The 23,622-nt window shown below is 36.9% G+C and overlaps 1 protein-coding gene across 2 annotated transcripts in view; it reads left to right on the forward strand.

Moving 5' to 3' along the window:
* The window catches only part of CDC40 (cell division cycle 40), a 49,109-nt gene that overhangs the window by 11,960 nt on the left and 13,527 nt on the right, over positions 1-23,622 (forward strand). For both annotated transcript variants that reach the window (XR_005069261.1, XM_037065036.1), the window contains exons 3-8: positions 8,123-8,252; positions 16,410-16,490; positions 17,798-17,937; positions 19,281-19,377; positions 21,577-21,716; positions 22,555-22,629. Coding sequence is in view for 1 of the 2 variants with exons in the window: in XM_037065036.1 (XP_036920931.1) it covers positions 8,123-8,252; positions 16,410-16,490; positions 17,798-17,937; positions 19,281-19,377; positions 21,577-21,716; positions 22,555-22,629 (663 nt within the window). In the remaining variant the exon portion in view is untranslated. The remainder of the gene's footprint in view (positions 1-8,122; positions 8,253-16,409; positions 16,491-17,797; positions 17,938-19,280; positions 19,378-21,576; positions 21,717-22,554; positions 22,630-23,622) is intronic.

A 23,622-nucleotide genomic window follows, 5' to 3' on the forward strand; every position in this document is an offset into this window, starting at 1 on the left:
GCCATTGTTTTTTTTTGGCTTTTGTGTTTTTTGATACAGCAGAGTCAAATTTGCCTGCCTAGTCACTTCAAGTATAGCAGTTGAAATATGTGGCACAGCCTGTGATGTCAGTGGTAGTATTTACTCTGGCTCTTCTCTGGGTGCACAGCAAGCAAAAATCTCATTCTCATGCTCTGAGGCTGTAGCACATTTTAAATTTTATTCCATTATTTATTAAATCCTTCACCCTGTTGAACTACGAGCTATCCCGTATTCCTTAGCACCATTTTAGCCATCACATTGAAGAGAGGTTGTATATTACTTATATGCTTTATGATTTTTTTAATGAAAAGTACTTCAATAAAATAGGATCGCTGAATTTAGAAAATGAGAAAATTTCAAGTAATACGGGATATGACATTCCTATGTCAGTATATGTATTTTCTATGAAATCTGTTTTTCTTAAACTTTTAGATCCTGTGTATAACTAATAAATGGTTATTTGATTCCAGCTTTCAAAAACTTTCAAGAAAATTTGAAAGATCAAGATTTTTGCAGGTGACATTGACAAGGCAGTAGGCCTTTTCCCTTTGTGGGATTGTCAGTCCTTCTGTATTCTCGTGATAGGCAGCATCCCACTGAATATCGGGTTGGCCCAAAAGTTTTTGGTTTTTTCCTGTAAGGTGGCTCTAGTAGTGTCTTTAACTTCATTTGAAACAATTTTGTTAGATTTTATTGTGACAGCTGTCATTATGAGCATGTGTTTAAAAACAACTTATGAAAATTGGTTTTTGTGTAGCCATTTTAATATTGAAGATGCAAGAAAATATACATTTTCAGTATATAATGCTTTGTTATTTCAAGAAAGGTGTAAACACAGCAGAAACAAAAAAGATTTGTGCTGTGTATAATGGAGAAGGTGCTGTGACTGATCAAAAGTGTCAAAAGTGGTTTGCAAAGTTTCATGCTGGAGATTTCTTGCTGAGTGATGGTTGGGTATCAGAGAAATCGAGATTTTCCCACGCTTGGGTAGACCAGTTGAAGTTGATAGCAATCAAATTGAGACATTAATGGAGAACAATTGATGTTATACTACATGGGAGATAGCTGACATACTGAAAATATCCAAATCAAACAAGTTTTCAGTGAAAATGAAAAAGTGTGTCCTTTATTTTACGGAGAAAACCACACAAACTCTTTGGCCAACCTAATATGTAAATTAGTTTATGTTAGAAACCCTTCACTGCTTGTCCACAATTTAAGAAAAGAATGATGAGATTGAAAAGTGAAGAAAAATTAGTTTTTCCTGGTTGGCAAAAGAATTGTCTGTGACATAACATATTATTAACTTTGGATTTTATGACTAGGATGTATGTAACTTGGCCAAGTCTGGAAAGGTACTACCAGGAACTTTGCTAGGTGAAATTCAAGTTCCCGTATTTGAGAATCCATTGTTAGAAACCAAGTATAGCCCCTCTCCTCAAGCCAGTGTCTACCAGAGACGGTAAGCCAAGTGTATTTTTTAAAAGATAGAGACCAGACTATTTCTTATAGTGTCTCTAAAGTACTATTCATGTTTAAAGAGAGATTGCATCTGGTTGTAAAGATTAGGAAATGTTCCATGAAAGAAATAATATTTTAGTAAGCAGTACAGTCTAGGTTAAGAACATAAGATTTAGAGTTAAACAGGCTGCCGTTTTGGTCTTGTGTAACTTTGGATTATCTTTGTTTTCCCATTAGGTAAAATGAAGATAATTTCTACGTTACTGAGTTATAAGGATAAATGAGATAATGTATGATATGCTTAGGAAACTCTCTGACACAGTAAGCATTAATAGATGGTAGCACTTACTGTTCTTTATATTACCGTTACTGGCATTGACAGCTAGGAAGGCTTTTATGAGGAGAGTGCAGGCAGAAGAGAACAGCATGAGCTAAATCATAGAAGCCCTAAAGAACAGGAATGCTTAAATCATTCTCAGTAGGGGAGGATGGGAGGTAAGATTAGAATGGTAGTTTTTATAACATTGCACAGGGCTCTGGGGACCAAGGTGAAGAGCTGGTCTTGATTTAATAAATTTGGTCTTGATTTCTAAGGTTCTTTAAGGGAAGAGTGGCATAAATAAAACTGAATATAGGAAGGCGAGTTTGGTTCTTTTTGCATGATGGAAAAGAACAAGGATAGAAACTAATGAAATAAAACTACCTTTTATTACCATATGCCAAGTACCATACTGAGAGGATTGTAAATTTATACACCTATCTCCTTTAGACTTCATTACAACCCTTTGAAGTAAATACTCTTATCCCTATTTTATAGCAGGGAAACCGACTCTCATATCATACTGCCAAAAGGTGACAGATTTGCACCTTTGAGTCTAGATCATTGTTAGCAGTCATTCTGTGACTGGAAGACCAGTTTGTAGGCCATGGTGGGATTTGCAGGGTACATGCCTATATCTTTTCACTAGTATAAATTTCCTTAATCCTGTGATGTTATTATATACTGCTAAGACATTGACCCTCAAATTCTCTACCTACTGAAGACTTTTGAGAGTCACTGCCTTATACTGTACAGATCTGTAGACTTATCAACCATCGCCTTAAAAAATTAAAAATGCTTTTCTCCCAACTCTATAAATACGTCACTACTCAGATGAAAGATGCAAGGAAAATAACCTCTCCCAGGAGCACCACACATTTTGGGGTGTGTAGTCATTTGAATTAATTCTGAAATGTGTGTATTTTTTATATGGGAGATTACAATTATAATTGACTACTACATATTTCAATATTGTTTTAGCTAAGAACTGTTAAATACTCATAGCTAATTAACTCAAGTATGTATTTTTAAAAAGCACTTCAATTATAAACTTGCATTTAACTACCAAAGGTTGAAAAGAAGTATTTGGAAATCAATTATGTGTTTTTATATGCTTTTTTATTTGTTTTTTAATGATTAACCCAGAATTAAAAGAGTTGCATGTTCAGAGACTAGCAGCATCTAGAAGACTTTTTCTTTTTTCTTTTTTCTTTTTGTTTAAGTAATTAGGAAGAGCAGAGTCTTACTGAGTAACATTCTTTGCCTTCATTTGTTGAAATTTAATGTCTATGAGGTCAGCTTCAATAGCTGTCAGTAACCAAGCAGTTAAGGTGAGCCAGAAGTAGTTGGAACATCCCCCAGACAGCTTCTTATATCATTAGAATTGTTTTTGATGTCTCAGCATAAATATACATAAAACTTAAGGAGATTAGATGACTTCAGGTCAAGATGGCAACGTAGGCTGACCACTTCACAAAATCACATCAAAATTACAACTAAAATATAGGACAGCCATCACTCAGAATTGTCAGAAATCGAGTTGAATAGAAGTCTGACAACTACAGGATTCAGGAAACCCCTCCCTCCACACTGGTAGGAAGGATGCAGATGCGGGATGGGGTGGTCCCACACCCACGTGTGGAGGAGAAAAACTCAGGAAGGATACCTTGAGAGCGAGGAATTCCAGCCCCACACCAGGCCCAAGCCCAGGGTTCTAGTGCCAGGAAGAAAAGTCCCCACAACTTCTGGCTGCAGAAACCAGCAGCACTTGAGTCAGTGGAAGAAACTTCTGGACCCCAAGCAGTTCCTCTTAAAAAACTCACACGGACTCATCTACTCACACTCACTTCCTCTGAGCTCCAGCCCCCTGGGGGAGCAGCTTGAAAGGCTCCTGTGATGTATAGGGAGAAACTGGAGTGTCTGGCATCAGAGGCCATTGTCCTTTTTCTAAACCCTCCCCACACAGAGCCGGTAAACTGATGCCATATCTGAGACTGGCCGACACTGTTGGACCTGCCCTGGAGATCCCCAGAGACTCTACCCTACCCAGCTTAACGGCCCACCCACGAAGCTTTTTGGTATGCATGGCTGAGCTTGGTTCATATTTCACAACTTTCTGAATCCTCTCAAACAAGCAAGGCCTCAGTGAGCCCCAGGCCCAGCACTAGCAGCAGCCAGCCTAGATTCACAGCTTGGCTTCTCCTGGGAATCTCCAAGCCCAGGACAAGCAGCAGCTCATTCAGATTGCTTTATACCTTAGGCAGCGTGGCCCATGGCAAAATACAGGTGGGGGCTGACCTTGGCCTGTACCATCAGGGAAATCCCAGGACTAACGCACCCAGTACACAGCTACAGACCATTTTGGAGTACCACCACCCTGCCCCTGCACAGAGGGCAGAGGTTGGCCTTCAGTGGTCACAGCCAGTTCCTGTAGCTGACTGGTCTAGGTAAATCCCCCCTGTTTATCTGCCAATAGCAACCATGGCATGACTACAACAGGAGGGTGTACGCAGCCCACATGAAGGGCATACCTCAAGTACCCAGCTTAGGTGATAAGGGAGGCTGTGCCACTGGACACTATAGGACACCTACTATATTAGGCCACACTACCAAGACACAGAGTCAGAGCAGCTCTACCTAATCGACAGAAACAAACACAGGGAGGCTACCAAAATGAGGGACAAAGAAACATGCCCAAATGAAAGAACAGATCAAAACTCCAGAAAAAGAGCTCAACAAAATGGAGATAAGCAGTCTTTCAGAGGCAGAGTTCAAAACACTGGTTATAAAGATGCTCGAGGAAATTAGTGAGGACCTCAGCAGCATAAAAAGATCCAGTCAGAAACAAAGGGTACTTGAAACAAAGAACAATTTATAGGGAACAACAGTAGAATGGATAAAATCAAAAATCAAATCAAAGATGTGGAATATAAGGAAGCAAAAATACCCCATCAGAACAAGAAGTAGAAAAAAGAACCTGAAAACATGAGGATAGTATAAGCAGCCTCTGGGACAACTTGAAGAAGTCCAACATTCACATCATAGGGTTGCCAGAGGGAGAAGAGAAAGAGCAAGAAATTGGAAACCTGTTTGAAAAAATAATGAAAGAAAATGTCCCAAAATTGGTGAAGGAAATAGACATGTAAGTTCAGGAAGGGTCCCAAACAAGGTGATGCAAAGAGGCCCACTCCAAGGTGCATGATAATTGAAATACCAAAGGTTAAAGACAGAGAAAATCTTAAAAGCAGCAAAAGAAAAGAAGTTAGTTATTTACATTGGAATTCCCATAAGACCATCAGCTGATTTCTCAAAAGAAATTTTGCAGGCTAGAAGAGTTTGGCAAGAAATATTCAGAGTCATGAAAAGAAGGGACCTATAACCAAGATCGCTTAACTTAGCAAAGTTGTCAATTTAGAATCTAAGGGGAGATAAAGAGTTTCCCAGACAAGAAAAAACTGAAGGAGTTCACCATCACCAAACCATCATTATATGAAATGTTAAAGGGACTTATTTAAGAAAAAGAAGATCAAAACATGAACAGTAAAATGGCAAAAAATATGTATCTATCAACAATTGGAAAAAGAACAAGCTGACAGTGACCAGAACGTGTGGGGGACAGGGATAGCAGGGAAAGGGGCAAGCAAAAGGTCACAAATAGAGGACTCATAGGCACGGACACGTGGGGGCGACTGACTGGGAGTGGGGGTAATGGTATTGGGGTGAGCAAGGGGGGAAAAGGACAACTGTAACTGAACAACAATAAATTTAAAAAAACAATTGAATCTGAAAAACAAACTGAACAAATAAGAACAGATATAGAATCATGGATACGGAGACCATGGATGCTGGATGAGAGGGGAGAATGGGTGAAGAGGTGAGGGGATTAAGATGTACAGATAGGTAGCTACAGAATAGCCATGGGGATGGAAAGTACAGTGTAGCAGATGGAGTAGCCAGAGAACTTACATGATTCATGGACATGAACAAAGGTGTGGGAGTTGTTGGATGGAAGGAGGCAAAGGACCAAAATCAGGACAAAACTGTAATAGCATAGTCAGTAAAATATAATTTAGAAAATAAAACATAAGGATGTTTAAGTTTTTAGACTGAGTTAGGAATAGCACCACATTAGATATACTTAACTGTAATGTATGGATCTGTATTTGTATAGAAATCAAAGTTCTTTAGCACTGAGAATTTTTCTTTAAAAATTGGAGCCAGTTTGATATGTATGGCCTATAGAATAATTGTTCTCCTTTTGTAAAACCTTAATGAAACAAGCCTATGGAAATTGTATTTTTTGCTTTCAAATGGAAATTATAGTTCTGATTGGTAGTTTATTATATCTGGTAGAAGTAACAATAAGAGTAGTGGGGATTTTATTGTTTTAGAAATAATCACATGTAGTTATGCAGATGGTAGCTAACTATAGCAGGTGGAGCATCTAAGAAACTTTCAAATCATGTTATTGTCTTTAATTTTACGGATGTTTCTTGTTTTGTAATAGAGTTCATGACCGAATGAAGTTAACTGAAAATTCCAGCATTCAGCAATCTAGATTTCTGCTTTTTCTCCCCTTTGTTTCCCCCAGCAGCACAGGAAAAGCTAACCTGGACTACAACGTCTTGTAGTCTCCTTTATTTTAATTTAGATAAACAGTAATAAAGGCTTTATATATGAATGAGATACTTTAAGATTGAATCATGTAAAAATGGAAGCTGTCAATATAGAATATTTTTATTTTCTTAAGCCGAAAGAATGGTAAGACAAACCTAACATTCTTTAAATGTAGGTTTTTGTGCATAATATAATATTGATATTTAGAGGAGGCAACGTTCTGGTTAAAAGAAGATGAGTAACTTTTATAGTTACAGCTCTGGATATATGTCACAGAAGATGTGGTCTCTAATGCCAGTGCCCTAAGATGCTCTAATGTCAGTATGATTCATGGTGACAGTGGACCTCCCAGAGTTCAAACAAAAATGTCGCATCTGATTCCATTGTTTCCAAAGTGGAAGGTTCATTTTATTCTTTATTTAAAAACAAAAAAGGAAAAGAATGGAATTTTCCCAATAACTTCTTTTTAAGTTAGAGGCTATGGTTGTATGTCTAAGGAATATTATTGTGTAATAGAGTGCTAGATTAGGATTTCTTCTAGCCTTGGTTCTTCTAATTAATGAAACAATTAACTCTAAGGCAGGTGAAGTACATCATATTTGACCTTTATCTTCATTTCTAACATGAGAATTCAGATACTTCTCTAACTTTACAGCATTTTTGTACAGATTAAATAACATTTGGAAAGTCATTCTGGAAACTGAAAGAAAGCATTATAAACAAATAGGTAATAATGGTGTTATTTTGTGTAGGCTTTCATAGTTTGACTTTTCAGAGTAGAGAAGTTTTATTTACAGTTCTAATGTCTCTTCCTCCAGACTTTTCCTATTGTTTTTTTAAAGATTTTACTTATTTATTTTTAGAGAAGGGGGAAGGGAGGGGAAAAGAAAGGGAGAGAAACGTGGATATGTAAGAGATACGTGGATTGGTTGCCTCTCACATGCCCCCAACTGGGGACCTGGCCCGCAAACCAGGTATGTGCCCTGACTAGGAATCAAACCAGTGACCTTTTGGTTTGCAAGCTGGCACTCAGTCCACTGGGCCATACCAACCAGGGCTTCCTGGAGACTTTTTCAAGCACTTTACTTTTGTTGTCTATTTTACTGTCTTCTGCCCTCAATGGTATTCTGATTAATCTTTCCTTTATTAGTGCTTTCTATTCCAGGCACTGTGGTGAGTTTTGAGGATTCTAAGTCTCTGCCTTTGAGGAACTCATAATCTAGTTGAGGAGAAACATGTGGTTTTTCGTTACATCATGGTGCCATTATTCATATAAAAGTTACCCCAACCTGGCCACACCATAGTTTAAACAAAACTGTAGTAAATCCCAGTTACCTAGAGAAACACTGTCAAATAGAACTCCCTGTTATAATGGAAATACAGTAGCCAATAACCACCCATGGCCTTTGAGCTGTTGAAATGTTTTAATGAATTTAAATTTAAAGAGCCACATGTAGACTTGGATGAGCTAGATTCCTCTCCTTCTGCCCTCAGGTTGACAGACTGTCCTCATCAGCCATCTCCCCGTACGCAGCCCTGAGCTAAGTGGGGTGAGCATGTCCCCAATTAGATTATTCGGCTCCTGATGATTTCAAGTCGAAAATATGTTATATATTGTATATTATCATAGTAATTTTATCTTTATGCACTCAGAGTTTAAGTTTTTTTCTTTTCTTTCTTCCTTTTTTTAAAATAACATTACAGTTTGGACCAGAAAATCCCTTTAGGACACAGCAAATGGCTGCCCCTAGAAATATGCTCTCTGGATATGCTGAACCAGCTCATATCAATGATTTTATGTTTGAACAGCAAAGAAGAACTTTTGCCACATATGGTAAGGTGATTAGACTTACAGTTTCAAGTTTGACTTTGTTAGAAGTGGGTGTGTGTGTAAGAAAACACAATACCCCTCAAAAAGGGTATTGTGTTTTTCTAATACACATCTATAAATAATTATACAAATGGGAAGGTGAACGAATATTTTCAGTTGTCATTCTAAATCTACCATGATTTCTGAGTACTAGAAACATTCTCTGGTCTTAAAAACAAAATATTCTCTGCCGTACTTGATATTGAATGTCCATTATATGCAGATTGCTTTTGAAGTTAGTAGATGACAGGATAGATTAAGAGGTTACACTTTTTATTGTATAGACTAGTTGACCTTACTCCGTTTCTCAAATCTTATCACTGAAAAATTTTCTGTTGATCACTGAAGGGTGTCAGGAAATAGAATTGCCACAAATATATTGTGTAAAATAATCACAATCTATCAATGGCAAGATATAAAAAAGGTTCATGTGCATACACAAGGCTGGCTATCCTCTCTAAGAGAAGCTGGTCTTCATGATGTCCTTGTTGTGAGTTCAGCAAATCAGGGTCCTTGTCACCTGTATCTGTTTTGTCCCTATTTGGTGCTGCCTTTCCTTTCTCTTCCCGTAATCCACACCTGCAGTTTGACAGACACACTGATCGCTTCTCTGCTTTAAAGAGCTTTTTAATAGGAGTGGGCTTAGAAAGTGAGTGAGTTACAGCTGTTGTAGTTGTGATGCTTTTTATGAACTAAGTACTTGTGCTGATATTTTTCTCAAAAGAGTAATTGAAAAAAAAACTCTGAATTTTTTTAGAGTAGGTTTGATAATCACAGTTTAGATATCAGCAATATTGTCTTTTTTAAAAAAATTTCTTTGCAGTTAGAATTCTAGTACCTCCTTTTATTTCTTACTGTTGGATTTTTTTAAAGTTCTAAACAAATCTTTCTGTCCTATATACCGTTAATATCCATTATTATAAGATAGGACCAAAAAAGTTAAACAACATGATGTTTTTAGTGGTGCTTTTTGATAACAGTTACTTTCATTAACAAGTAATATAAACACATTTTAGACATTTAGGAAAAAGAAAAGAAAAATGTACTCATAATCCCACTGTACCAAAGGATCTACTCTCAGCATTGTGGTCTTTGTCTCTCCAGATCTTTTTTCATGTTCATATTTGTACTACAGAGCTGTAATGTTTTGAAACTAAATATTTTGCATTTTACTTCTTTGTTCAATATTTTATCATCAGCATTTTCAGTGTTAGAGTCTCAAAGCTTATCGGTTTTAAGAGCTATATAATAATCCATTGATTGTGTTATAATTTACATTATATTCTAATGCTAGAAAATTACTTTTTTCTAATACTTTGTGATGCAAACAGATTCATTTCTAAATCAGTTTAGAAGTTTAGTGTAGTCTTAATTATTCATCACAATATATTCTTTAAAACTACTGTAAAAAGGTTGTCATTTGTTAGATTGTATTTCAGCATAGTGAGCTTATAATTGACTTAACCGTGAGCCCAATATCACAGCCGTGACTTTGACCCTCTAAAATCTCCCAGAAGACTTCAGTGACACCTCCAATTCAACAAAATGTTATAAATGCATTGCGCCCATTGCTTGTATAAGAGATTCGTGTAAGCATATAAGCAGAGCATAAAAATTAACTCTATTGCATCCTGAAGTTATTATATCTTAGCCTATAATAAAACAGATTTAAAGACTTTGCTTATTTTCTTAGACCTTAGAGGGCTTTAAGCAATAATTTAGATAGCTTAAGTCTACTTTAAAACAAGGCAGGAAAAAATGTCCATGTAAGCTTATATTGATACCTACTTTCTTTCTTAAATTATCCTATAGAAAAGACTGACCATTTAAAATTATTTAGTTGTCTTTAGACCTCGATTCAGAAATAACCTTACTTTTTTTTTTTTTAATACCTGGTGATGTTTGCCTTTCCTGTTGGGAGAGAGTGGGGCTAGGGCACAGGTTGAACTATTTAGTGAATTTAAGGCAAAAAAATGAATGTGGCTATTCTATAGAAGGCAACGTAGAATACAGCTGCAAAACAAAGGATATTAGAGTTTGTCTCCCTTATGATCATCTTAGAACTGAGAGCAATTTCTTTGAAATTTAATTAATAAAGTAGTTAATCAGTCTCAGGTTTAGCAGTCTTTATTTTTTATCCCCCAGGTATTAAGCAAGTATAGCTTCTATTGCTTTAAAAGTGATACAGTTTTCTCATAGAAATTTTTTGTCTAACCTGATAGTGATTCAGAGAGTGATTCTTTCACTCTTTAGACTGTAAGGCTGTGAGAACTTCCCGTTGTCTTCCCTCATTTGCAGAGTACCAAGGAGCAGACCTTGCACTGCTGTTACCTGCTAGACACAAAAGGAGATGGCACATGAATACCTGAGTTTTATATTTATTACTCTGTAACTCTGCTGGGGTATACTCTGTTGCCATTTTGAGTGGTAGCAGTGTTATAATCTAAGTTTATTATTTCTGGAAGATTCACATTGTACATTTAGTTTATCACAAAACTGCCTGTGGAGTCCTTATCAGTAAAGATAATCATATTTGCTGTATCATCCCATTTACTGGTTCTACAGTTTTGCTTTTGGCTCCTCTTTAAGGTATTTATCCTGACTTCTCAGTCTGTGGATGGTTTGTGTGATTCTTTTGTCCTGTTTTCTTCCCTTTTCTTCTTGGGTTCCCGCCTCTTCCCTTATGAGTCTTCGTGGGGACTTCTCAGTGAGCTTTCTTCCCTTTGTTCTCTGTTCACCCAAAATTTTCTCTACACCAGTTTATGGACGTGGAGAATAGAATTTAAATACCTTTAGTTTCACCATCGTTATCAGTAACTTAGTTTTAACTTCAGTACTAGAAACTCTTTATTAAGCCTAAATGATTTTTAAAATATTCTACTGAATGAGGATATTTATATTAAAATTTCTCGAATCATTTAAATTTCAAATTGGTTCCAGTTTTTGCTGTTAAAAATGTGGTGATGTATATATTAAATTTCAGTAAAATGCTTTTTAAAATGTGACGGTGAATATCTTTGTGCATGGGACATTGAGTTTTTCTCATTTTCTAAAGAGAATTCTCAGAACTAGGACTAAGAATATAAATGTGGGGTTTTTTTTAGATTTTATTTATTTATCTTTAGAGGGGAAGGGAATGAGAGAGGGAGAGAAATATCAATGTGTGGTTGCCTCTCATGCGTCCCCTGCCGGGAACTGGGAACTGGCCTGCAACCCAGGCATGTGCCCTGACTGGGAATCGAACCGCAATCATGTGGTTCGCAGGCCCACACTCAATCCACTGAGCTACACCAGCCAGGGCCTAGAATATAAATGTTTTTGAAGCATTTGTTATATATTGTCAAATTGCTCTCCAAAAGAATTCTCCCATCTTAATACTGCCATGTACGAAAGTCCTATTTCTCCTTACCCAAGATCCTTATGATCATTTTTCCTTTGTTTTTTTTTCAAACAAAATATATCTGTTAAAATTTTATTCTTTTGAGCTACTAATAAGATTGAAGGTTTTTACATATATAGGCTTACCTCATTTTTTTGTGCTTTGTTTTATTGCACTTCACAGATTTTGCAATTTTTACAAATTAAAGACCCTTCACAAGTTTATGACTTGATTTATTGCAATACTCCTTTATTGTAGTTTCTGAAACCGAGCCCACAATATCTTAGAGGTATGCCTGTATTTGTGACCACCATCCTTTTGCAAATTGTTTAAAGTCACCTCTCATTTACCTGTTAGGATGTTAGGGTTGATTATTTTAAGGATAAATAATAAATTGACAGACATTTCAAATAGGACTACAAATGAAAAAGTAGACATTAACTTCATTAAAAAGATAAAATGGAGAATAAGCTTCAGAAAGATAAATGAGAATATTTCAGACCTAAATTGCAAATATATTCATTTATTGAGACATAGGATAGTGGAAAATGAATTGGACTGAAATTCTGTAGTGTCAGATTTACATCTTGTTCTATCACTAGCTGACTTCTAGTAGGACATACAGCGAAATATTTAACTTCTCTATTTGTAAAGGAAACACACTCTTAACCCCTAATTACCTAGGGGCGGGGGCAGTAGTCATAATGGTGATGGTAGCAGTAAGATTTTACCGCAGAGGTTGGAAAAGGAGAGCACAAGTTCCTTTTCTCAGAAATAAGACTGTGACCAGATGCGCTGGGGATTGGTACGTACACAGTCCATACAGGAAGGACCAGGGGTCGCCTTCCCTCTCTGCCTCCTACCTCATCCCTCCAAACACACAGTGCAACACTGTTTATGTATACATAAATTTCCGTCAAGACAATTATATTCTAGATGCATTTTTATGATTGAAATGAGGATTCTTTTAACTTGGGGAATTTTGTTTAAATTTTATATAAGGCTTATCTAGTCTCATTTTTAAAAACACATCATTTAGCCCTGGCCAGTGATGGCTCAGTTGGTTGGAGCATTGTCCCATAAACTGAAAGGCTCCAGGTTTAATCCCTGGTCAGGGCACATGCCAAGGTTGTGGGTTTGGTCCCTAGTCGGGAAGCATATGGGAGGCAATGATATTGCTCTCTCACATCGATGTTTCTCTCTCTCTCTCTCTCTCTCTCTCTCTGTCTCTCTAAATACAGTGGGAAAAAAAGTCCTCAGATGAGGTTAAAAAATACATTATTTACAGAACACTGTTTTGTACATCACAGAGATGAAAGATAAAATAACTCGTGAGATTTAAACCTGTGATTTCACAAATTCTATTCTGAAGCTGCTTTTCTGCCATCAAGTGCTCTCCTCTGGCTAAGAACATATTTAAATACTCAAAAACAACTATATGCAAATGAGCTAATAGCCAGGTGGTTGGTTCTATATTAAGCTTTTCATGAAGGTGAATTGGGCACTTGCATCCTTAGCTAGTTTGAAAAGTATGTTTGATGACAAATGCTTTTCTAAAGACAGTCCTTTTCATTTTTAGCTGAAAAATTAAAATGTTAACTGTACCTACTAAGATATAGCCTTACAAATAATAGGCTAGTACTATTATGTATTCCATGATTGTTTGCATGGGTTTTATACCCTAGATTGATTAAGCATCTAGTTCTTTTTGTGAATATGCTAGGTTTCTATTAAAATTGATCTTAACCAAACATTGATTATACTAGCAACCCCCACTTAAGAAAACACTGATTTGAGTTAGTATACACTTTTTTCACTTAAGTTACCATAAGCCATTGAAGATCACATTTATATGTAGCCACATACTCTTATCTCCAGTTGAAGGAGTGTATTCATATGCTAATTAATACCCTTACTTCTCTTACCACGGAAATATAAGTAATGATTTATGAAGTAGAAATGTAGTGTCTTAAAACTGGTAGTACACACTGTCTTTACTCAGAATAGGATTTTCAAAAGTAGTTAGATTACATATAAATCATAATTCTCCTTTTTAAAAAATTATTTAATAGTTTATATAATTTGATAACTAAGTCCTATATTATATATTAAAAAAAGAAAAGTTTCTGCACTTCCAGTTGAGATGGAGACATAAGTAAATATACCTCACCTCCATGCACAACAATAGCAAAAAATAAAGCTGCACTACAGAACATTATCACCCAGAATTGTCAGAAAATTGAGCTGTGTGGAAATCTGACAACCAAGGATTTAAAGAAGCCACAGTCATCTAGATGGGTAGGAGAGGCAGAGACATGGAGAAGCGTGGAGACACAGAGATAAGAATGGGTGGTTCCACATCCACATGTGGTGGATAAAAAACAGGAGGGATACCTTGGGGAGTGGTGATCCCAGGCTCAGTACAAACCACCTAGCCCAGGGCCCAGTGGCAGGAAGATAAGTCTCCATAACTTCTGGCTATAAAAACTGGGAGGGTTAGGGTAGCAGAAGAAAATGCATCTTCTTAAAGGGCCCACAAGGGACTTAGGACTCACACAGACCCATCTCTTCTGGGATTCAGTGCCAGAGCAACAGCTGGAAGGGCACCAGTGGCATATGGGGAGAAAGTGAAGTGGAAATGGGGAGAAAGCTTCTTCCAAGGCTAAACCCCAGAGGCCAGGCAGCAGCATGGCCCCCTTCTGAGCCCCCCCCGCCCCCCCCCCCCACACACACACACAGCAACAGAGTAGTGACACGGGTTATTCTGCCCTGGCAAGATTACCTAAGGCTCTGCACCATACAACTTAATAGGTACTCTAAGACAGGGAGTCAAAGCAGCTCACTTAATACCCAGAAACAAACACAGGGAGGTTGCCAGAATTGCCAAAACACAGGGAGGAGATAAATGGGACTCAAATGAAAGAACAGAACAAAACTCCAGAAAAGGAACTAAAAGAAATGGAGACAAGCAACCTATCAGATGCAGAGTTAAAACACTGGTCATCAGGAAGCTCCAGGAACTCATTGGGTACTACAGCACCATAAAAAAAGACTCAGGCACAAATGAAGATTGCATTACGTGAAATAAAGGAAATCTATAGGGTACCGACAGTGGAGTGAATAAAGCCAAGACCAATTTAATGATTTGGAACACAAGGGAAGAAAAAGCATTCAATCAGAACAGAAGGAAGAAAAAAGAATTTTTTTAAAAACAAGGATAGGCTTAGGAACCTCTGGGACATCTGTAAACATACCAACATCTGAATCATAGGGATGCCAGAAGGAAAGAGGAAGAGCGAGAAATTGAAAACTTATTTGAAAAAGTAATGAAAGAAAACTTTCCTAATTTGGTGAAGGAAATAGACATGTAAGTCCAGGAAGCACAGAGAGTCCCAAACAAGATGGTTGCAAAGAGGCCCACTCCTAAGAAGACACATAATAATTAAAAGGCCAAAGGTTAAAGATAAAGAAAGAATCTTAAAAGCCACAAGAGAAAAACAGAGTTATGTACAAAGGTGTTCCCATAAGACTTTCAACTGATTTCTCAAAAGAAACAGTCAAGAAGGGGCTGGAAAGAAGTATTTGAAGTCATGAAAGGCAAGGACCTACATCCAAGATTACTCTGTGCAGCAAAGCTATCTTGTAGAATTGAAGGGCAGATAAAGTGTTTCCCAGACAAGGTAAAACTTAAAGGAATTTATCATTACCAAGCCATTATTATTTGAAATGCTACAGGGAATTATATAAGAAAAGTAAGATCCAAATTATGAACAATTAAAATGGCAATAAATTCACAACTATTAACAATTGAATCCAAATAAAAAACTAAGCAAACAAACCCTGGCTGGTGTAGCTCGGTGGATTGAGCGCGGGCCTGCAAACCAGACTATCGAGGTTCGATTCCCAGTCAGGACACATGCTTGGGTTGCAGGCCAGTTTCCAGCAGGGGCCAGTTCTCTGCAGGGGATGCATGAGAAGCAACCATACATTGATGTTTCCTTCCTCTCTCCTTCTCTTCCCCTCTAAAGATATATAAATAAAATATTTTTTAAAAAACTAAGCAAACAGGCATAACAGGAACAGAATCATAGGTATTGAGATGATTTGGGGGGTTTCAGTTTGGAGGGGGAAGGGGGAATATGGGGGGAAGGTGGAGGGATTAAGAAGCGCAAATTGGTAGGTACAAAATAGACGGGAGTGTTAAGAACAGTACGGGTAATGGAGAAGCCAAAGAACTTATATGCTTGACTCATGGACATGAACTAAGAAGGGAGGAATTGCTAAAGGGAATGGGGCTACCAGGTAGAGGGGCAAAGGTGAGAAAATTGGGATAACTGTAATAGCATAATCGATAAAATGTATTTTTAAAATATAAGTAAAAATTTAGAAATAAGAAAAAAATTTCTAAACTTTTTAATGTATGATGTATGTGTATTTTAAAGCTCTTCCAAAATTTAAGACTACAGTTGGACGTTTTGGCTGGAAGGGATCTTAATAATAATGTGCTAGCTTTACACCATAAGACCATTCATACTCTGCTGAAGTCATTCATAGTCCAGCTCTAGACTTGGGTTAATTGTTCTGAGTAGAAACACAGCTCATGAAAGAAGGATTGGCCCTAAGTTAAGGAGTATTTTCAACATCTGGTGAAGAAAATGTGAAGTGAGTATATTTGTATAGAATTAAAATAAATTGTAAATGGCAAAAAATGGAGTCAAGTATTCGTACTTTTTTTCTTTTAGGTTATGCATTGGACCCTTCATTAGATAATCAAGTGACTACTAAGTATATTGGTTCTGTAGAAGAAGCTGAGAAAAATCAAGGTATTTATTTGAAATTATATATACCTGTAATCACTATCTTGCAGATTGACTTTAAACAATAGAAATAAAACTAGTATTTTATTTAGTTCTTGATTTTTTCTTCAAGTTGAGACAATAGTGTTGCAGTTTAGAACTATTAACAGTTTTAGAGCTTGCTTTTGCCATGTGGTAGGTGTGCAACCTTATAGGGAAGATAATGGTGCTTGTCAACACTAAATGTCAAACCACATTTTAAAAGAGCAGAACATATTTCATTGTGGAGATTGTCTTTGAAGATTGCTTCAGTTGTTCAGTTATTGAATGTTTTAAAATACATATTTGTGCTCATACTCATTTTGTGTTATTATAAAGCAGAGTTATTCTGAATGCTAATTTGAATAAAGCTTATCAGCCCATTGGAATCTTTTCTTATAAAATGCTCATTAAAAACAGAATATGCTATTTGCACAAAGACACTTGGTAGCTACAGACCTGTATGATCAGGCTGTCCTCAGTGTATAAGCAAAATTATTGTTAAAAGTAGAATTTTAACAAGATTCTGTTATAACACAGCCTAAAGATTATCGGTTTGAATTACTATAGATAAGCTTTTTCCTTTAAGTTGGACCTCTGCAAGCCACATATTTATGTAGCTAGATTCTCAGTTAACAGTTAAATTGTGGTTATGACTCCCATGAACCTTTCTGTTCCCAACTGAATGATGACTACGCACAGTGTGCCACGGTCTCCTGATCAAATCCCAGTCCAGAAACGTCCTCTTTCCTCTTTTCCATCTTGTTAAGGTTTATGTTGTAATATGTCAAGTTTGGATTGAGATCACTTAAGAAAAATACAAGATTCTTGTGAAACTTTATGCTGTTGTATTACAAGTAAACAAAATAAGTTATTAATTCCTTAATTTAATTCAATTAAGTTTTTAACTGATAAATTTTAGTTTATTCCTTCAAAAATAGCTTTATTACTATTTAACAATATTAAATTGCTGAATTTCTTTCAAAAAGTGGTAAAATTCACTGATGTAGGGCTATGATTCATTAAAAGGATTGTGTATCATTACAGGATTACATAGCTGCTCTTTTTTTATGTATATTTGAATTTGCCAAATACTGCAGTGGTGGAAAATTCCTTTGCCTAGAATGTTGAATCTTTTCTGTATAACATGACTTGGTATACCTGGCATACTTATATAGATTTTATTTTGTGTCTTTTAATAGATTCTTTAGTCACAAGAACAGTATAAAGTAAAATTATATATATGCAGCTATTTCTTTAGAAAATTATTTGTGATGTCTCTTTTTTTAATGTAGGTTTAACTGTGTTTGAAACTGGTCAGAAGAAAATAGAAAAAAGGAAAAAGTTCAAAGAAAATGATGCATCTAATATTGATGGTTTCCTGGGACCATGGGCAAAATATGTGGATGAAAAAGATGTAGCCAAACCCTCCGAAGTAAGCTCTGATGTTTTTCACTGTCAGTTCAGGTGCATGCTCTGTATCTCTATGAAGGATGCCTGTGTCAATAAACTTCAGATTTCCTTAGATAACTAAATGACTCATCAAAATTTCTCTGTCTAGGTAAACTGAGAAAATACTGTAAGATTTTGTTTTTCTTTAGTATATTTTTGCTTACATTTTCCTGATTTCTTTAACAGTTTTTAATAAATATCACCTTGATAATGCTATTAAGCTGACATGGTAGCTGCTCTCCTGGTATCAGATTGTCGGCCTTTCTGTGATTTTAGAATTGATGTGAATTTTATTTATTTATTAATTTATTTAAAATGCTTCAGTATACCTAGCTGGTGTAGCTCAGTGCATTGAGCACGGGCCTGCGAACCAGAGTATCGCGGTTCGATTCCCAGTCAGGGCACATGCCTGGGTTGCAGGCCAGTTCCCAGCAGGGGACGCACAAGAGGCCGCCATACATTGATATTTCTCTCCCTCTCTCCTTCCCTTCTCCTCTAAAGATAAATAATAAATAAAATATTTAAAAAATAAATAAAATGTTTCGGTATAAAATGTATCAATATATTAACAAAGTAATATATCAATATTGGAGGATTTTTTTTAGTTCTACTATGAGCTAAAGCTGTAGACAGACCCCTACCCTATTCCTCCCCACCTCCTAATTTCATGGTCTCTAAGCCATTCGCTGTTCTAGGTCTGAGGACTACAACAGTGGACAAGATCAAGAAAATTCTAGCCTCATGAAGTTTATGGTCTAGCTGTCTATCCTACATTCGATAACATGCATATTATTATATTGAGATATTATATCTCAATATATATGTATGCTGCTATTTATTGTAGACATCATCTGTTGACTTCTTTGTTATTGTACATAAAAGTTTTCTGCTTCCCCACCTGTGTTCCACTGCTTCTCCCATAAAAGTTGTGTCACGAACCTATTGGCATTGCTTATATTATGACTATGTAAAAACTGTTTACTGAAGAACAATGTTGTGTACTAAAATCCAGGTTCCTGTCTGGTACTAGGTTTTCTAATTGCTTTGTCCTTTCACTTGCATAATTAGCATAATATGTTAAAGTTATTTCTAGGTGTTGCAGAAAAATGGGTTTGGTATAAGTTTAAAATTGTTAACCAGTACCCATTACATGTTTAATATCATTTTGTAATCTGTTGAAGAATTGAGATTGTTCTCCTGGGTCACATACTTGAAGCTATTCCTTCAGCAAAAAGTGGACCTCGTTATAAAGAATTTATAACCAGCCTTGGCCACGATGGGGTTCTAGAACATCCATTTTGAAGTTGACTCCTTATTTTCCTTTAGGAAGAACAAAAAGAATTGGATGAAATCACAGCAAAGAGGCAGAAGAAAGGCAAACTGGAAGAAGAGAAACCTGGGGAGGAAAAGACAATCTTACATGGTAATATAGTTGTTGCGCTTCTTCAGTTTGTATATTAAACTTTCACATATTTACTGTTCTCTGTATAATATTCATTGCCTTTATTAAGTAGCTGCTACAATTAATTAAGAATTATATTGGACAGTTTGCATCTCAAAGAAATTACAACAAACTTTTATGTTCTAAGAGATGAGAGGCGATAGAATGATTAGTGATGGCTGCAGATCATTTTTCAGTGCTAATGAAGTTTTTAAGTGATAAAGAAGAAATCTGACTTGACTCTTTATGTAGTGTGTCAGTGGTGCCCTTGTCATTTTAACAGTTTGTTTTTAACCCAAATCAAATATTCTTCAGGTCTACCCGCTGTTATTGAATTATACTTTAAAAGAATAAATTTTGTTTTGATGTGAATAGATTGGAGATTAAGACTCTCACCGATTTTGATTTGTGGGAAGAAAGGTGTATACACCAAAATAAATTATAAATATTCTTGAATGTACCTGGTTCATAAATAATTACCTAATAAAACTTTGAAAATTATGTAGAGATTATCTGAAACTGTAAAGAATATTTCAGCACTGAGAGTATAGATTATTCTAATGTTATATCATATATCAAACTTTTAGGTTTGGTGGAACCATACTTGGTTCCTCGAGCTCCCGTTTTTGTCTCCAAGGAGTCCGTTTAGTGCTGTGGTGCTGCAGCCGTGCATAAAGCGTAGATGAAAGGGGACCCAAAAAAACGGAACTGATTTATAAACACTGTGTATTTATTCTTACAAGTTAAAACTTCAGTCACCTTTGAAGTACCGACCATTTGGTACAGTGCACCTATCGAGACCTTTTCTCCACTGCTCAAAACAGTTTTTAAACTTGTTGATTTTGATCCCGTGCTTCTGCCATTTTTGTTTCGCTTCTCTACACAGGCGAAGCATTTCTCTTGGAGGACTTTGTCATCCAGGGAAACAATATAAAGTCACTTGAGGCAAGATGGGGTGAATAGGGAGGGCAGTCCACTAGTCCGTTTTTGGTCAAAAACTGAACACTCAACGCAGTGTGGGAAGGTGTGCTAGTAAATCATGGAATAGGCAAAATGCATTGATAGAGTCTTCAAAACAAATTCACTGAAACCAAATGCAGCCTCTCACAACCACAGCTGGAGCACTGATACAGAAGGTTCCCAGAACACTCACCTAGCTGGGGAAGCCAGTACTACAGGGGGCCCACCTTCAGAAGATGATTCTGGTTTTTAAGGGGGGGGTCTCCCCTCATACACTATGTCACTTAATTCCCACAAGTGACTTTATTATACAATCTGTGTTGAAAGTAAAAAAGAAACCCTGGCTGGTGTAGCTCAGTGGATTGAGTTCGGGCCTGCGAACCACATGATCGCAGTTCGATTCCCAGTCAGGGCACATGCCTGGGTTGCAGGCCAGTTCCCAGCGGGGGACGCATGGGAGGCAACCATACATTGATACTTCTCTCCTTCCCCTCTAAAGATAGATAGATAGATAGATAGATAAATAAATGAATATCTTTAAAAAAAAAAGAGAGAATGGAAAAGGAACCTAAACAGACATTAGAGAGGAAAATGGGGGGAAAGAATACCTATTTCTTGTTTTGTTTAACTTCCTTCTTACCCTGCATTGCTTCTGATTCTTTGCCAGTGACTCACAAGGCCCAAGTACTAATTTTTCTTGCCTCACTATAATCATACTGCAGTGAAGTCTTTTTTCTTTTAAGATTTTATTTATTTATTTATCTTTAAAGGGGAAGGAGAGAGGGAGAGAAACATCAATGTATGGTTGCCTTTCGTGTGTCCCCTGCTGGTAGTTGGCCTGCAAGGAACCGGCCTGCAACCCAGGCATGTGCCCTGACTGGGTATCGAACCGCAATCCTCTGGTTCACAGGCCCGCGCTCAATCCACTGAGCTACACCAGCTGGGGCTGAAGTCTTTTATATATGTCACTAAAACCTGTGAGTAAAAGAAGGATAGATCTTCTGGGTCTTTAGGCGCTCCAAAATACTACCTCTAGTTACAAATAAGATCGATGATTTCAGGCAGATAAATTTTAGCTATTGTTGGCGTTACAGAGTGTTATTACCTAAATCTTACTGCAGAATAATATACCAATGAATAAACGTTTGTCATTTTAAGGACATAGATTCCATGGCTATGGCACGTATTTGTTCATGGCTCTCCTTTGCCTTCTTGTTTCAGTTAAAGAAATGTATGACTACCAAGGCAGGTCTTACCTGCACATACCTCAGGACGTTGGTGTTAATCTGAGGTCAACTGTGCCACCTGAGAAATGTTATCTTCCTAAAAAACAAATTCACGTGTGGTCTGGACACACAAAGGTAAGCAGATTGGTTGGTTTTTGTTTGCTGTAATGTGGAATAGTGAAACCAACATAAGTTTTAGCTAACAATATGGAACATTCTCTATTTCTGGTAAAGATGTAGGGAAGTCAAGATAGAGCAGGGAAGTCAAGTTGAAGAGAAAACTAAGTTGGGCTTTGGAGCGACCCATGCATATCAGTCACAAGCGATGAGTCAGTCTTCAAGGTCATCTGGATTGGCCATGATTTAAGAATTTGTGATTTGGTCCCCCCTCCCCTTGTGGTAGCCCTGGCCTTTCCTGCCAGATTCCTGCCACAGTTTGCTGCTTCTTGGGTGCCACGTCAGGGAACAATAAACAGGCTCTGGTGCTAGCACCAAAGCCTCAGCAGTTTCGCTTTAGCTCTTGAGCTCATCATCCTTCCAAGAATGTCAGATGTTCCCTGGTTTATGAACTACGATAATATTCAAACAAATGAAGGGACAAGATACTGTACTTGAAAACTTTTGATGTTGATAATCCTTGTCATCCCCACTATTCCAAGTAGCATTTTAAGCTCCTAGCAAAGGGCAGAGGGTCTGAGAGAAGGAGAGAAGAGGGATGGGGCATTGGTGGCTTGATTGACCCAGGTTCCCCGGGCAAGGAAGTCACCGTTAAGGTTAGAAAAGAAATCTTGAGAAGTTTAGTGTCAATAAGGGCTGCTATTATAATACAGTGAAGATTGTTCTGGGGTATAAGCTTTGGAATGAAGAAAATAGTAAATTAGATTGCATAAAGATACACTGCCTTTTTCTTAGGTTTGATTTTAGCTGATTTCAGAGTGCTTCTGATCGGTAACTAATAAATACCTTTTCCTAGGGCGTCAGTGCCGTCAGGTTGTTCCCCCTCTCTGGCCATTTATTGCTGTCTTGTTCAATGGACTGTAAAATTAAGGTGAGTTTTCAGTACCAGAGGAGGAGTGTTGCAAAGCTACTGTTTTGGTTAAATCTGGTTAATTATGAATAAATTTGGGTTTGTTAGGTAATTAAAGGCTAATAATTTTCTCCTAGGCCCCTTGAATGCTATACTGCTTTCTAATTTATGTACTGCTTCTAAACATGTTGATTCAGCTATGGTGTATGATTTCAGTTGGTGAGGCTCTTTTGTTAGCTTAGATAACTAATTAGAATGTAACCAGTCACTTTGGCTGCAGACACATAAATGTTTAATCATTAACAGTGCATTTTCATAGAGGTTTTTGTATTTGTAATTGAGTTCATTTCTTCCTCAGAACCTTATTAGGGAAAGGGGGCATGTGATAGAAATCCTATTTCTAAAGAGTGGATAATGTAATTCATCCTTTTTTCTTATAAATGCTAGCAGACACCAAGTAGCAGGAATGCTCCCAGATTCCTGCTCTTCATAGTTTCGGGAAGCTGCTTCACTTTTAGCCCAGTGTTTAGCTGTAGGGTACATGGTAGGAAGAATTCAGTTGCCAGCGTGTGTCAACTTGAATATGGTAAAGCCCTTTTTTAAAATCTTAAATTTAAAAGAATAGTTCTTACCTCTTTTGTGTCTTGTGTGTCTGGTTCATTATGATGGTCAATAAATATCAACCCTATGGTGCTCTTGGAGCTTAAAAAGTAGAATTGTTAAAATTTTATTCTTTGTAAGTAATTTATGGATATTAACAGTATCCATAAAGGCAGATGTTTTATGGGTTGTTTGTTTGTTTGTTTGTTTTAATGAGAGCAACCATTTAGGTATTTGTATACTTAGTAGCTTAAAATAACAGGCAGTAGTTTGGAGTAAGAAACCCCTTATTTCCTTTAACTTTTACTTTATATAAACTGTGTTAATTGAGATAAGGTTTTCTCTTTAACCAATTAAAAAAGCAGAGGGTACAGTTTATTTCACTTCTGTAAACATGAATTAGGTACGTGTTAT

Source organism: Sturnira hondurensis, unplaced genomic scaffold (genome assembly GCF_014824575.4).
Source record: "Sturnira hondurensis isolate 20B ecotype Veracruz unplaced genomic scaffold, ASM1482457v3 Scaffold0015596, whole genome shotgun sequence".
Taxonomy (NCBI): Eukaryota; Metazoa; Chordata; class Mammalia; order Chiroptera; family Phyllostomidae; genus Sturnira; species Sturnira hondurensis.